Here is a 17,606-nt window from a genome sequence, read left to right as displayed (position 1 = left end):
TATATATATATATATATATAATGAGAGAAAAATGTTAAATATCTTTTTGTAACTAACCGAATTTTTCTGAATAATTTTTTTCAAATAATTTAGTTAAAAATGTTGAATAAAAATAACTTATATATTTATTCATTTGTCGCTTCTCTATCTATTATTCTCCGCGATGTGCCTGCCGTCAACTCGTGAACCAAGTTTCCAGGAAGTGAAAAAGATAGCGCTTTTATCTAATTCACGCCGTTGATCACGCTATTCTTTTTTTATATTTGGCGCCGCGCTTTTTCTCTTTTTTTCCCTTTTCCCTCCGCACTGATACACTCACTTTTGCACGTCGCCTACTTTTCACTATATATTGCATTTTCTCTCTTGTACCACAACTTTTTGCACAAACACTTTCTCGCATCTTCTCATCTTCTCTCCTTCCCTTCCTCCTCTCTCTTTTATTCTCACTCTTCTTACAACATCCTTTTTGCATTGTATTTTTCACTTTATCCCTCCTTTTCTTTTCTCTTTTCTCTTTTCTCTTTTCTCTTTCCTCTTTTTCGTCTTCTCACTTCGCATTTCTTCTTCACCTTTTATCTTCATTGCAACCCCTGGGTCATGAAACGCACGTAAGCGAAATACCGCGGTACGAAGGCTCGAGCAATTAGCGAAGAAGGTAATTTATCAGGCAGTAGCGCTCGGGTCCTCCGAAGCGCCGCCGCCCGCGCCGCGCCGTTATAGAAGTAAAGAGGATGTCATTACTCATGCGCGCCAGCCAGCGTAATCTTAATAAGGGCTTTACCCATCGATTAGACGAAGATTCGTGCGAAAGTGCTTATTGTTTCTCTTTTTTTTTCTTCGCTGGTTCGCTGGTTCCCTGTTTTCGCCCGAGCGCGATTTTAGCTTTGTTGCAAAGTTGCAAAGTCAGAGTGCATATTAGTATCAATTCGAAATTGATATTGAATCATATATAAGTATATGTCTTGATGTGCGATTATGATATTTCATTACAGCGCGGCGTTCTGAATATGGGTCTACATTTCTATATCAAATGGAAAAGCTATGATAAATGTGTTACCATCTTTGATAAAATAACATCAAATCGATGAAATAACAATGAAGCGTATATTGTGTTGCAGAGAACAAGTACGAATGTATGGGGCGAATGGATGGGTGTGATGCATGGTGACGAAGTGGAATATGTCTTTGGACATCCTTTGAATAAATCTCTGGAATACACCGACAATGAACGAGATCTGGCTTTGAGAATGATTCACTACTTCTCGCATTTTGCTTACACGGGGTAGGTATTACGTATAATTACGAGTTATGCAATATTACGTGTTTGTTTGTTAAAATGTAAAGATTTGTCGTCCGACGTAGTACATAATGTTAATATTATTGTCGTATACTGTGAATTTGAGACAGCGGTAGAGCAAGGTTCTGAACACGCCGATTCCTATATGTTACTCATATATTCTTATACTTCTAAAAATTACACTTTCACGTGATATGTCCTCTCTAAGAATCGAGACAAAAAAAAAGAGAACGATATGATCAACTTGCTTTCCCGGAGTCGCAAAACGCTTCTAGAAGCTAGTATTTATAGTCTGTTTTTAATTTCAAGACTGTTATAAGTAATGTCTTAAGACTGCTTATACGGTTCTGTGATTAACTTATGACATCTTAAGATGGTTTTAAATATAAGAACCGACTATGAACCGGTTTTACAATTAATTTGCTAGTCTATCGCTCGGAGCGCGCATGGAATTCATTTAATTCGCGCTTTATTTCAATGCATGTACTCTGTTATACAATACATATATATTGTACATATCTATGTATTGTACTATATTTGTTTTATATATATATATATATATATATATATATATAACAAATATAGTACTACACATATACATGTCATAAATATAAAGAAAAGAAATTATTATACTCCAACATATTATAATACTCCAACAAGTTATCATACATTAAATACTATATATTACTAAATATGATAACGATAACGATAATATTGTAATAGTAATGTTACATTGTAATACTGAGAGACATAATATATGTGTGCGCTGCTGGTGGTGGTGGTGGTAGTAGTAGTAGCAGTAGTAGCAATCGTAAACAAAAGAAAATTCTTTAAATTTTCCAAGTTAGGTATGTAGATGCAACATCTAACTGCATTTAACGTCAGATATTAACTTCCGCGAGTACATATTTAAAATTTAGAAATATTAAGCATAAATAATTAATAAAACTGATGTAAATAGACTAATAATATTAACAGACCCAACAGAGTCACGATATTATGTATGTAGGGAACATCATTTCACAATTTGACCAAGGACAATATTCTATGTCACTTCATTGACGACTAATTTAATAATTGTAGCACTAAAGATCACAAATACATACATGTAAATATAAAATGACCTAACATCGTCAATGTTTGCTAGAAGTTTGAATATCGATTTGGCATAAATTATTATTGTTTTTGACATATGCATATTTTTATTACATTTGTGTGCAGAGACGGAGACTTTTCTGGATGTGATAGACCTCATCTAAGTGGGAGGGGGGGGGGGAGGAAGGGGTAATTTTTAATAATACAAACATTTTTTGTTTTTTATCGCATGTGCGAAATATATTTTCTAGATATATTTTTCTATATTTAATTCCTTTTCACATATTTTCTCATTACAAATATAAATCTTTATATTATTATAAGTCTTAATACTATTTTTTGACAAAGTACTTAAAATCTTTTAAAATTTGTCAAAAATTAAAATATTTTTTTTTAAATACTCCAAATTCTATGGAAGTGTACACTAACGGGAGCTGTGGGAATGTTCCATACCGTCCATAATAAAAGTTTCCGTTTCTGTTTGTATAAAGAATCTAATCTTTAAATAAAATAAAAATTAAATTTCTTCAGTAATATTCTGATATAATCCGCTAAAATTATTATATATTGTAGTTTGTTAAAAGAATGAAAATAAAATGAAGTTCAGTTTTTATTTGAATGGAATATTTTCTTGAAATAATAAAAAGTTAAAGATATTAAAATTTTTATTCACTTTGAATTCTGGAAATTTAAATAAAAATTGTTTTTTTTTTTATTTTCTTATAGACTAAACTTTTATATGTGTTTGGTGAGAGGTCAGCGAGAAATCTTTCCTGTTATATTACTATACATATGCATACATTTACACAGATATGCGCTTTAAATCAAATGTAAATTATACATATGTTCTGAAATTTAATAAAAAATAATACACTGAATGAAAATGTCTATACTGATTTAATTTTATTACTTATACATATACATATACATTTATTATATATATGTATATATATAATATATATATATATATATATATATATATATATAAAATTAATCTCTATATATTTGTCATAATTCAATGAATAAAAATGTGTGTGTGTGTGTGTGTGTGTGTGTGTATGTGTATACACATACATATTTTTATTCATTGAGTTATGACAAATATGTTGAGATGAATTTTTTATTCTACATATTTTTATAATTATATTTCAAGACAAATATATATATGTTTTTTATGTAACTTTTGTAACGAGAGAATTGTTATATTCATTTAAAATAGTAATTAGAACGAGAGAGAGAGAGAGAGAGAGAGAGAGAGAAGGAGAGAGGGAGAGAGAGATTGACTTAGAAAACCATAAGAAAAATTATTTTGATTTATTATTCTGTCAAAACATCTACGGCTATTATATTTTACAGGCTCTACGTATGTACAATTATTATGTCTTACACTTTAACTTCTTATTTAGTAAAACTTTAATCAAATGTTACAAAAAACTACTCAAATTTATTACAAATGTTCGCCAATGCTTGATTAAGGAAATTATAAATTTATCAAACAATCAATCATATTTCCTGACTCTGATTATGCATAAAATTAAATGTGAAGCGGAATTAATGTATCTTTAATTTTATTCTACATATGTAACACGATTTCTAATTTACATTTTAATGAAATATTACAAAATATCTTGCGTTAAAAATTGCATCTGACAAATTTAATTAATTGTAAATGTAATAATCATAATACAAATTATTTAATTTAATTATGAGTAGATTAAGAGTATTCTATTATATATCTACTTTTTGTTCTATTGGTGATAGAATTATTCAAACTTTCATGTACAAGAATGTTTCTCCGTCCAACAAGTTTTGGCAAAAAAAAAAAATAAATAAAATGTCCTGTACTATCGCAAGTTGAATTTGATATTGAAGTTTAAAGTTGTTATGTTTCTATGTACGTTCTCTATTCGAAGAGGATTCGTTTTTTGCTTTGTTATTCTCGATCGACATATTGCCTTCACACGCGACATTTGATCAAAATCTACTTGTACTGTGACACATAGCATCAGGCCCGACGATTTGCATCGGCTTTGGATGTGGAATACTGTGGAAATTTCTGATGAAAAATCTCCCTTCCCCTCCCTTCCACTCCACCAGTAGTTGATAAAATTTTCAAGTATGCAAATTTTTTTTTTTAACATTTAATTATTTATTTTTTACAATAAAAAACGTGGCTGCTCTATAATTATTTTGACTTATAAATTTTTTAATAATTTATCAATGTCATTCATTACAGCCTTCGCTAAATATCTGTGGATATGTGATTTACGTGGGTGTGGATTTTTTCAGGTGTGGAAATCCATACCTACTTGATTTTGGGGTGTGGATTGTTCTACACAATCCACACAAAAAACGCCAGTTTTGCATAGCATAAAAAATATATGTATACTAAACAAATAGCGCGAAAACGTATCAAATTTAATTTAAAAAATTTAAAATTTAAAAAATGTATTATAAATAGAAAATTACAGAGATCATAGATTTTTTAAATTAGCAGCTTCTAAGAATCAGTTATTAGATTGCTATATACTCTTGTTTTAAAAAATTTGCCCAATTAATTCATTAGTGGACGGAGCTATCTTTACTTTTTAATTTTAATTCGTCTTTCAGGATGCCAACGGTAAGCGAAACAGACTGGCCATCTTATACCAGAGATCATCCAAAGTATTTTATTTGGAACGCGGAAGAGAAGGATGCTTTCGGTAGAGGTCCTCGCACAACGGCCTGTGCATTTTGGAACGAGTTTCTGCCGCGTCTAAAAGGCATTCCTGGTATGTAACAAGATGAAAAATAAAAAGAATTCTTTTCTCTCCGCTGTAAACCACACAGCATATGATATTGATTAGTTAAAGTTGAACTCGTTGAACACTTTCGACAAATTGTATTTACAATTTATTAGCTGAGTACATTTTTACGTAACAAATTTTTACGTCAATTACGTTTTGTCTGGATGGTGTGTGTGTGTCTGTGTGTGTGTGTGCGCGCGCGCGCGCGCGTGTGTGTGCGTGTGCGTGTGCGTGTGCGTGTGCGTGTGCGTGTGCGTGTGCGTGTGCGTGTCGTGTGCGTGTGCGTGTGCGTGTGCGTGTGCGTGTGCGTGTGCGTGTGCATGCGTGCGTGCGTGCGTGCGTGCGTGCGCGCGCGCGCGCGCGCGTGTGTGTGTGTGTGTGTGTGTGTGTGTGAGTGTGAGTGAATGAGTGTGTGAGAGAGAGAGATTTACCTTTAATTAATTTTGTGCTTTACAGATCCCACACCCGAGGCATGCAAAAGCGCAATGGCATCAAGCGTTTCTGCCGGTGTCAGCGGACTGCGTGGTTCACCAACGATTGCGTCCATTCTCTTACTTCCGGTGCTGGTAGTATATAGATTTATATAAGCGGTTATTCATCCATGTCGACAAATCCTTTTCATGGCTGGCAGGTACCTGACTGGGCAGAAAAGTTCCATCGGCGCTACCGTCCGACAAACAGGTCCTATAACGAGTGTTATTTACGTTTCAAGGTCGCGTTAGCGGTCGTCAACCATTTGTAGATCGATAGGTCGCCGTAGGACATATGCTATAGCAATCGTCGTATAGCAATAGTCCGCCTTCATTGTGTCGTTATGTCTACTAGTGTCGCGGCACTAGTAGCACAGAGCGACGTTTGCGAATGATAATCAGATGCTCCGCGTCTCGATGTGGTGCATTCGTTGTTTCGAGATAGCCCCTAGACTTATATGTCGCGATTCGCGATTGAAGACAAAAAAAATATATATATTGCCAAAAAAAAAAAAATATATATATATAGGTATATATATTTGGCAAGAGTTTGAGATGAATTCTAATGATCTACTTTATATAATAATTAGTAGGAGTTGGTTTCCCGACGAGTTGTACTTGGAGGGTATACTCCATCTAGCTTCAATACTTGATCCATCTACAACTTGATTGATTCGATTTTGGCTTAGGTTCCCTTCAAGCCAAGTTCTTTCGCTGATTTTTCCCCGTTACTTCTTCAAGTCGTTTTTATCGATGAATCTCTTCTCCATTTGATCGATCTTATTTCTACGTCTGATTGATAACAGCTGAGATATGTCTCGCGAGCTATTGGCAAGCCCACGTAAATTTATTTTGCAATCTCGTTACAAATGTTTCTGAAATAATCTAATCCTTTAGACTACAGCTTTATGAGTTGTCATTTACATTATTGGAGGCGATTGACCTAGAAATCGTTGCCTCATATTGATCGCAAGAATGACAATTGCAAGAGTTGTGAAAAATATGCAATGCAAATGAATGAAAGAACAGGGTTTTTCGTACAAACTCAAAGAAAGCTATTCCGTATAGATGATTAAATGGACAATTGTTATTCGTTGTTCGATGAGTGTGAAAAAGGCAAATGGCGACCTATCTCGATCTCGTGGTAGATACGCAACATTTGTATAATTGATGATTGAACACGATATAATTTTGGGATTTGCCAAGTCTTCTGCACAGATCCGATTAAATAGAGATCCAATTTTGATCCAATGCGAACGGCAATAAATTCGGTAATATATTTATAATGAGTTCACGAGATAAGCTATAATAACGGCGCAATCAATCTCTTCATTATTAATTGTAAGAAACTACCTGCGACGGTGCAACATCTTGTAATGTATTTGATCTCTTACAATTAGTTTGCAATGTAGTCGATTGTCTAGCACCCGATCAAGTTTTATATGCAATCAATTCCAGGGCAGGAAGCAAAAATGAAAGAGGATGTTGAAGATTAAATAACAAACGTGTAGTTGAAGAAAAAAATTACTTTAACTGGTATGGAAGGGCGCGATTGTTAATTATTGTTCTGAATTTAGTAAGCCAACAAGCAAATAATTAATAAAACGTCGTGATTTTTAATTTTTCGCTAACATCAATTGCGAAAAAGACTCTTTTAAAAAGATCTTTAAGCGCTCACACACACACACACACACACACACACACACACACACACACACACACACACACACACACACACACACACACACACACACACACACACACACACACACACACACGCACGCACACACGCACACACGCACACACGCACACACACACACACACACATCTCGCTTTTGACAAAGAAGCATTAAATTAAAAAAATCAAACCAGTAGAGCAAAATTAAAAGCATATCCTGAATTCGAACAAATGTTTTGCCATCAGCTGATCATGTTAGTTGTATCTATGTCTGACAATACATTAATGATGAAACGTAATTCCACAAGGGAAAAGATTTGATGAATAATTAAATATTTCAATAAATTTGAATCTTGAGAGCAGTATCTATTACCAATTGTATATTATAGTTGAATATTTACAATGTATAAATAATTTCCTTGCGAAAGAAAAAAATGGAATTTAAAAAAGAATTTAGGAATAATCGCGATTATGTGGCCGATCATGTTACCAAAAAAATGCCCATCGATTTTATTTTGAGTGTATTATAATCTTTGTATGATTGAAATTAGCCTTCAAACGTTATAAAGAATGAATGATATTATTAATTCAAACGTTTCTGTCTTTAATAGTTATTTTAGGAAGAATAGCAATACTATATTTTGCTATTCAGAAAACTAACAATAAATTACTTTAAAAAATATTAAAACAACTTAAAGACCTAATATATAATAATAATAATAACAATAATGGTAATAATCTAATAATAATCTGTTAAATTATTGTACAAACTATCGGCTCTAAAAATTATCCCTTACTGCATTAAATATTTATTTTAAGCTTAATAAAATTGGTAAAAAAAATTAATTGTAAGATCATGTTAATTGATACGTGTACACAAATTTCATTTTGCTCTTCATAAATCATTCAATGAATTATAATGGTAAAGTATGCGCGTATGTGCGTATGTGCGTGTATGAACATTTTTGACAAATTTAATTCTATTTTCCGCAAGAAATTAGAAGATTAATACATTTCATAAAAGCAGCCAAGGAAACTATGCAGTATATTTATAATAATGTAATAATTTACAAAATTTTCAATTTCTAAATAATGATTAAAATGACGTCGTCATAATAAAGTATGTACATTTTATATGTATAAAAAGTGAGGTAATTATCCAACTGTTTGATTTTTTGTAAGGATTCTCATCGCTCATTTTTCATAACCCACGAATCGTACAATGCATTGCCATGAATATATAAAGTCATCTGCAACAATAATATATTCTTATACAACTGAAATTAAATAAAGAAACTACGGAAGATAACGCGGCGGATAAGGGCGACATTGATATTTATCATAGAAGAGTTTTTCAATAATTTGAACAATTTAGAACCTATTTGTTATTGATTAATTTAATTAATCTGCTGTGTACGCTATGTATGTCTCAGCGGACATATTATCCAATCAAGATATATGTTATCACTCATTTGAAACATGCTGTAGCCAGCGTGAGAAGAAATGAACAATAATCACAATATTTACATCATCCTTGTCAGAACAAATTATAACGTTATATGTGACCGCTCGTTTTCTCGAAATCGATTGTTTCGACCTCTCCGTGCTGTCACTGCTGTCTCAGCAAAGCGCTCTTCCCTGAGGTTTTCTCGATAGTATCAAAAATTCTGTGCAGTACAAGGATGAAATCAAGGATACTATATCGTATTCCGCGAAGCTTACCTAACAGTGAACGAAGCAGATAGGATTTATGTGAGCTTTGCTTGGTATTTTAGTTAAAAAATAAAAAAAGATGTATTTAATTATTGTTTCTCGGAAATACATGCTATACTTTTAATCTAGAATTGGACGAATTAGACGTTTGATCATCGTTTATCACTGCGTCGAACAAATTTGAAAACTCTTTCGACTCTTTGTATTCTATATACTGCCTATCGGCAGTTATGGAAGTAAATGAAACTTGACGCCGAATTACGAGTTTCTTCGATGTCTCTGGTTTTACGCAGATCGAAGATTGGAATTAATTTCGCGCATTTATTCGAGAAAAGTTTAAAATGTGTCGCATTGGTGATGATTCAATCGATGTGCATAAAACGCGACTCATATCGCGAGGATATCGAAAGAATGAGACAGTGTAGAGAGCTGGAATCAATCGCCTATAAGTTTATTCATTTTATTGCAGGTGATTCGACACCTCGAACTACTAGCTTGAATAAGATCGCGGAGGTAAGTGGTTTTCGATGCAAATGCGCTAGAGTTTAAAGGTCATTACTTATTATGTACGTAGCGTAAGGAGCATAAATGCACATTGACTTCCGTTTGTGTCTTGCGACTGCGCTTAACATTTTGTACATAATTAAAACGTAACTGCTCTTGTGATCCCGGCCTCTCATTTAGCAGCGATGAGAATCTAAATAAAGACGTGTTTTATATTTCGGTGGAATAGTACAAATGTCATAGCTATAGCATCTAAACGAATTATCACTTTTTTTTATTGCCTTTAATGTTGCAACAAGGTGTAAATCAATTTCCAATTAAATGTAAAAATTGTTGTTATGTACACTTATACGTAACGGAATAACTGAATATATCAACGTTACCATACACACATTATATTAAATATATTTAAAAATAACGATTTAAATTGAATTATTATACTTTACATGCCGGTAATATTAATACTTAATATTTAAATGATTTGCATGATTTATTAATAAATTAGTAATACATTATTAGTAATATGTATATAATATTACATTACATTACATTACATACAACTTATATTACATTGATTTTCCAAATTAAATCGTAAATGCACGGTATAATACAATATATAAATATCAACCACAAGTACAGATTACATATAGATTTTTATTCAATGAAATAATCGATATCTACTCAAAGTATCAACAAATTTCCAAGTAGGGAATTCGTTTTGCATTAATCAATTAACTGTTTTTGAAGAATAGGTAAATACAAATGTGTGTATTATTAATGGAAAAATTATAATTTGTATAAACTAAATGAAGCTTATTTACGTACGAAAGATAAAAGTTTGAAATTCATGCTATTACAAAATAGTGGAATTCCCTCTACTGAAAATTTAACATTTGCAAGATCTTTGAGAATAACAAGATTATATCAATTATGTAAGAAAGAGGAAGGGAAGAAGACACAGAATAGCTTGTGAAATGAGGATACATACAACAATATACCCTATGTTTGCATCAAGTTTTACACCCGAGATTTTAGTCGCTAATAAAAATTAGTAGAGCAAAGAGGAAAAAATTTGCGATGGGAATGCAAATTTATTAAGAATATTAAAATGATATAAAAGAGGAAACAGCAGAGATTTTAACTGTTGGAATTATTAAGCTAAAACTGTGAAAAATAACGAAAGCGATATCGCGCTATGTAGAATCGTTCTTTTGACGTACAGGTACATTATACTAAACAAACACAAAAGCTGCAAGAAAAAGTATATATATATATATATATATATATATATATATGTATGTATGTATATAGTATATATAATATCACAAAATGTATGTATGAGCTGAAGATGTAGTATGCTTAATACACATGTGTACACTGTACATACATTGTGCACGAAATAATTTAAGGTCTAGCTATATATAGGCTTAGATCGTTGCAAGTGTTGCAACAGCGCGACTTCAGCTTTATTTAAGGATTCAGATACAATAAGAATAAGGAAAGTGATCTCTTGGTTTTGTAGCATATTTTGGAAGAAGCTTCGATGAATTTTAAATTAACTTGTTCATTTTATTTGTTTCCCTTTTTGTATTTATCAAATATCGTTGAAATCTGGCAATCAATTGAAGGACATGTGACGTAAATGCGATTGGTAATATTTGATTTCATGATTGATTAATCGTCAGAGATTTAAATTCGTCTGTGCGAGTTATATGAAAACATATCCCTTTGTAAGCTTTCGAAAATTTATATATTATTTTTTTGAACGAGATTTGCATAATTATCGTGACGTGACGAGGCTAATTCAGGATTAGACTGTAAAACTCTAAGCTTGTATCTCCGGAATAATAGTAGTGAAATTTGCTCATGATTCCTACGTCATTGTATTTACATATACATACATATGACGTATGTACAGGGTGTTCTGTATGAATTAATATTTATCAAAAGTATGTGGTATACCTATTGTACAAATCAAGAAAATTAAGTAAGAAGCGAAAAATTAAAAAATGGTTACGATGCGTGCATTTGTATTGATTATGCACTATTAATATTTAATTTTAGATTACTCCGAATATTTATTCAAAATACCAAAGAGATAGATTCATTTACAAGTTTGCTCACATGCTCCACATGTTTCACAATAAAATTATATATTAATTTTGGCGAGATTTTATGTGTATATATTACGAGTAAAATAAAATGCACTCTGAAATATATTTCAGGAAATGAGCTTGTTGATTTAATTTGGCGCGTGTACATTATCAAACTTGTACGGATGACTGCTACTACGATAAGAGAAATTTAACTAGATACTAGGAAATTTGGAAGAAGAAAATTTTATTTTGCTCTGTACTGCTCTGCAATAATAACGACGCTAAAATGCACAATTTACGCCGTTTCGTTATTTATCAATTCGCATGTAGTGTTGCGATCGTATTCAAACACTCTGCATATACGTTGGGCGTACAAGCGTACGTTTGTATATGAATGAATTGAATTTCTCTGCTTTGATCTGAAATTGATATCTCGTGTACCTGTCTCGAGCAAGAGCATTACTTGAAGCAAGCATATTGCTTCAAGTAACTTTTTTAAAAGTATCTTGTTTTGAAATTTGATTTTCTGAGCTTTTGAATAAATAAATATATATATACTTATTATATACACACACACACACACATACACACACACACATATATATATATATATATATGTATAAGTATATATATGTTTTGGAATCAACCTCGATTCACGGCATGACTTAAGATTTACAGAAAAATGGAAAATCTTTAATAAACGGAGAGATTTGTTGTTTTATATGTATAGAGAGAAATATGTATAGAACTCATATGATGATAACCCCTCTTCTGCGATAACTCTCAGCTACAATTATCAACGACGGATCGTATGAAATCCCGCGCGAAATTGATAACTGCGCGCACAACGGCGCGGACGCATTGATCGACCCATGCAGGTAACGATCAGCAATTTTTCAGAATTTGTCCTTGCTGAGTACCTTAATACCCATCAAAGAGCGAGTTACGAGCAATTTATGCGCGGCGAATGCGCTGCGCTGCCATTAAATCGTTCCCTTGAAATCCAGTGATGGATCACAAAGGCATGACCTCATTTCCAGCTCCGATGGCACTGTCGGGAGTACCAGGTGCACCTGCACAACTTTGTCACTCTGACGAGCAATCTGCCGCCACGTTCTTGCATCAACGAATAATGTGACTAGAGATACTGAGCGAATTTAATTGCACTGGCGTACCTAATAGAAATTATATTCAGAAATCTTCAATCGGAGCACCGATTTTTAGATTTTGATGTCCTGAATGGGATCTATTTGAATAGTCGATTGTCGAGAAAACAGAAGATTGCTTCAATAATGAACTTTCGCGCTTAATACACATGATAATATGTACAGCACAAGAGCTAGATTATTAACCAAAAGGAAAAAAATTAATGATTTGATATACAATAAAGAGAAGAGTCTTTTTATCAATAAATGCGGAAGAGATGATACATAATAATTATAACACAATACTTGGATAAATAAAACGTTCTTTTTTTGGGTAACGAATCCTCTGCAGACTAAGTTTGATTCTGATTTGAAAAACACTGCTAAAAATGTTAAAATAATTTTAAAATTATTTTTAAGTGATTAACAATAAATAAGATGCTTATTTATATTCTGCTATGATACTTTAAATTATACTTTATAAGAAAAAAATTAATTACATACAAATTCAATCTTACGTTTTTATTTCAAACAGTTGCTCTTATTTTACAACCAAATTTTTACGTAATTACATAATTTATGTAATCATACTTAATATTTGATATATCAAGACTCTGAAACGCATACGATTATATGTATATTATAATTTCATTTAATCATAAAGAAAAAAAGTCAAAGGAATACGAATGCAAGAGATAAATGTAGAATAGATTCTGTATAAAGACACACTCGAGAATCGAGTTTGTACAATGTATACCTAGTATACCCAAACGCATATAGAAAGTGAAAAAAGAGAAAGAATGGTTAGAAACATGTAAATGCGTTTTAAGGAAAAAGGTAAAGAGCGAATTTCACAGCAAGATAATATTAATAGAATTTGTGAACAGACTTAGAGCGTTTAGAGCGTTTAACATATTTAAGGATTAGTATATGTCCTCATACATATCATTTACATATCATACATTTCATTTATCGAAATGTCTTGTCAAATTAACTTTAGAATCAGTGCCTCAATGTGAACGACGTGTTCGAGGGTCAGTAGAGTGACACGAATAAAAACGTCATGCTTCGTTACTTATGGAAGGAGGTGTAAAGCGGAATTTTATAGATCCCTTTCATAAAATTTCGAAGACATTTCATGAATAATGTTTTTTACAAATTATATGTTAAAGACAATTTTTATGTTTACATTATATTATAAGTAAGATTATTTTATGATTATATATATATATATATATATATATATATATATATATATTAGTATAACAATAAATAACAATAGTAGAATAGATTTATTCTCCTATTCTAACAAGTAGATGTGATATTTTCTAGTTTTATAATGTTCTTGGAGGACTCACGTGTGCTTTTTGATAATACAAGCTAGTTTACGAGTATATATTTCACAATTTGATCGTAAATCACATGTGAAACAAAATAATATGTCAAACCGATGATATTTTATGACATGCGGTATTATTTTAAATGCAGGCATAATAGATATAGACCAGATTCTAACAAGATATCTTAACGAAATAGTCTAGTTTCGAGCATTCTTTATGTAATGTTATTTGCAGAAAATTTTTGACAATTTATTATAATGGAATAATGTTTTCTAAAAGTTACCCACATCTAAGAGTTTGTTGGCATTTATGAAACATAGAAAGAAAATTTTACGATGTTTAGTTTAAGGAATAAATAAACATAGTTCCATAGTCTAAAAAATATTCTCTAAAAATTCTCACCACAGCTGTCATTTTAACATCAGTGGATTTTATGTAGACACCCACACGAATGTTTACATAATTCTCACCATGTTGGTGTGAAATTAATACTATCTGATTGGTGTGAAAAATTGACATTGTTGTGGTGTGAATTTCTACATAAAGAACGGTGAATCTTAACATTATGACGATTGGTTCTTTGCAGTCACGTGATGCGCCATCACACCGCATATTGGAAAAGCAAATAACATTGCATTATAATTTAACACTGCGTTTGTTTGTGTGAGAAATTTGTAATAATTTGATGTTAAAATTCACATTGAAACATTAGCTACATAAGTGTGGTGAAATTTCACATCAATATTTTTTATAGTGCATAGTTTGCGTCAGCCAATAGATAAAAAATGTACAATAAACACTACTGTTTTTCTTTGACTCTTCTTCAATTTTTATTGTAGTGAACAACGCATTACCGTAAGAATAATTTCCTCCGTTACACACACACACACACACACACACACATACACACACACACACACACACACACACACACACACACACACACACGCACACGCACACGCACACGCACACGCACACACACACTCACGCACTCACGCACGCACGCACGCACGCACGCACGCACACACGCGCGCGCGCGCGCGCGCACGCACGCATGCACGCACTCTCTTTCTCTCTCTCTTTCAGCATTTTTCATAATTATATTAAATATAATGTATAATAAAATATTATATTATATTCAACATAATGAGATAGAGAATGACTTCTTTTTATCTAAAATTCTTTAATCTCTATTAACATTACGCGTTAATTAAAATAATTATTTTTGCATGGTTTATATAATGCATTCTACAAGTCGGCCTACTTTAGTGTAAGCTCGGTTATTTGTACTGTGCATAATCTACGTACAATGAAGACATGATCAGAACAAAATTTATAAAACTAGTTTTGTTTTTAAATAATGTATTCTGTGATTATTTTAATATTTAAGTCATGCACTTTTACTGCAAACAGATTGTTCCTACTCGAGCCACAAAATAAGATTAGTAAGTTGTATGCAATGTATAAAAACTATAAATGTTCCTAATTTTGTGTAAAATTTAAGCGAGATGAGAAAATCGCTTGTATTTAGTATTTAAATAACATATATATCAGACTCGTAAAAAGATAGAAATAGATATAGAGATAAAAATAGAGATATGTGTGTGTGTGTGTGTGTGTGTGATGAATGAATAGAGATAGAAATATAAAAATAATAAGAGAGAGAGAGGGGGGGAAGGGCAGAGAGAGAAGATTGACGTATTAGATGCACGTTGCATATATCAATTTGATTGTCCGCGCTTGGTTGTATCATAAATCCCTTATTGTTCTTATAATTTAATACTTTTGCTTTATATCATCTAAATAATGTATAAATTTAACTTAAAATGGAATCAGAAATTTAAAATTATAAACAACATATACGTTTCGAAAAGACATTTCGATATTTTGCAGGCTTGTAGTACTTTCTCGGATCGAATAAAAAATGCTCTATCAACATTAGTCCGCAAATCAGTCTTTTCAAAATAAAGAGCGAGTTATTTATTTTAATAAATTGAATTATCTAAATCGCGTTATCTATTTATCACTTACAGTATGAAAACAAAGGATTATCTTATCGTAATATTATAATACTTTGATAGGTAAACGTTCAAACTCATCGAACATAATTTCAGTAGACATATGATAGTTGAGATTATCAGTTTGTTAGATATGTAATTTGATATAAATTTATTAACAATGGCAAATTGTTACTTTACCGATATGGCAAATATGCATTTTATGTACATCTGTGCTAATGAAGATATTTAAAAGTATAGCAAAATTTTAGGAAAGAGGATTTTAAAAGATTTTTTTGATTGTGTGAAAATCAAATGTGTATTGAAACGGAAAAAAAATGGCGTATAGAATGTTTCCTGTAAGAAAATAAAATAATAATATTATGTAATTATTAATAATCTTTTATCTACATATTTATTTACATATTATCCTACGTTACATATTTATTTACATATTATCCTACATTTCTGCAAATTTTTAAACTATATTTTTAAAACATTCTGCACATATAAATACCCATTTATGTATTCAAACAACATCCTGTCAATCTTTATATTTTTTGTTAGAAATATCTAAAAATGAAAAACACAAGTAATTTTTGAACATTATTATTTTGTTATCATTAGCGATGGCATAAGTGCATAATAAATAAAGATCTAAAGATGTTATTAATTTAAATTATTTGGTTAAATACAGCATTTTTATGTATAAATAATATGTATGTACTGTATAAATAAAAAAATAGAAATAAAGTACAGTATAATAAGTATAATAATAAAGTAAATAAACAAAATTAAAATAGTTAATTTTTGTGTTACTATTATTTATAATGTTTTATATTATTTGCTTATTTTATATTTTTAGCATATGCATGGAGTGTTCCCTCTCTCTCTCTCTCTCTTTTTCTCTCTCTGTCTCTCTCTCTCTCTCTTTCTCTCTCTCTCTCTCTCTCTCTCTGTCTCACTTTATTGTGCTTTTAAATTAAAAGATTTAAATTGTATTTAATGGAAAATTATTTTATATGTATTTAATTGTGTAAGATAAACGTATAAGTCTAACAATAAGAAAATTAGCTTAACATCACATTTATCGTAAATAATGTTACAATAAAATTATTTTTGTTAACAATTCTTTTTATATTCTTTCTTTTCGTTATATAAAGAATTGATCTATATGAATAATAAACTTACTTCAACCATATTCTTATTTTTTGATTTATATACAGCAACAACTTGTAAAACAACGATTAGACGACATATAAACGATAATTTGCAAAAGAAAACTTTCGTTTTTAATTTTATATAAATTATAATTAGTTAAAGAATCAATTTATAAAAACAATGGTTGTTAAAACTTACGTATCATTGAATGTGACACGGTAAATTATACAGTTTTTAAGTTAGTAAACATAGATATGAAGAAAATGAAAGAATATTGTAAATATAATTAATATTTGTGACAGTTATTAAAAAATGCAAATATTA

The 17,606-nt window shown here is 31.1% G+C and overlaps 1 protein-coding gene and 1 long non-coding RNA gene across 2 annotated transcripts in view; one reads left to right on the top strand and one right to left on the bottom strand.

The window, feature by feature from the left end:
* The window catches only part of LOC105459616 (acetylcholinesterase-like), a gene marked incomplete at its 5' end in the record, with an annotated part of 19,638 nt that extends 6,512 nt beyond the window's left edge, over nucleotides 1–13,126 (top strand). The window contains 5 exons of the mRNA XM_011705785.1: nucleotides 1,119–1,282; nucleotides 5,003–5,163; nucleotides 5,635–5,744; nucleotides 9,509–9,552; nucleotides 12,370–13,126. Coding sequence (XP_011704087.1) covers nucleotides 1,119–1,282; nucleotides 5,003–5,163; nucleotides 5,635–5,744; nucleotides 9,509–9,538 — 465 coding nt within the window. The remainder of the gene's footprint in view (nucleotides 1–1,118; nucleotides 1,283–5,002; nucleotides 5,164–5,634; nucleotides 5,745–9,508; nucleotides 9,553–12,369) is intronic.
* On the bottom strand, nucleotides 8,336–9,151 carry LOC105459615. Its single transcript, XR_975705.1, has 2 exons — nucleotides 8,705–9,151; nucleotides 8,336–8,576 (listed from the first exon to the last, which is right to left on the bottom strand). It is a non-coding gene; the product is annotated as an uncharacterized LOC105459615 (long non-coding RNA).
* Nucleotides 13,127–17,606: the final 4,480 nt, after the last annotated feature.

Source organism: Wasmannia auropunctata, unplaced genomic scaffold, assembly GCF_000956235.1.
Source record: "Wasmannia auropunctata unplaced genomic scaffold, wasmannia.A_1.0 LD334175.1, whole genome shotgun sequence".
NCBI lineage: Eukaryota > Metazoa > Arthropoda > Insecta > Hymenoptera > Formicidae > Wasmannia > Wasmannia auropunctata.
Note: the sequence above shows the minus strand (reverse complement) of the source record. Positions and strands in the feature narration are given on the sequence as shown.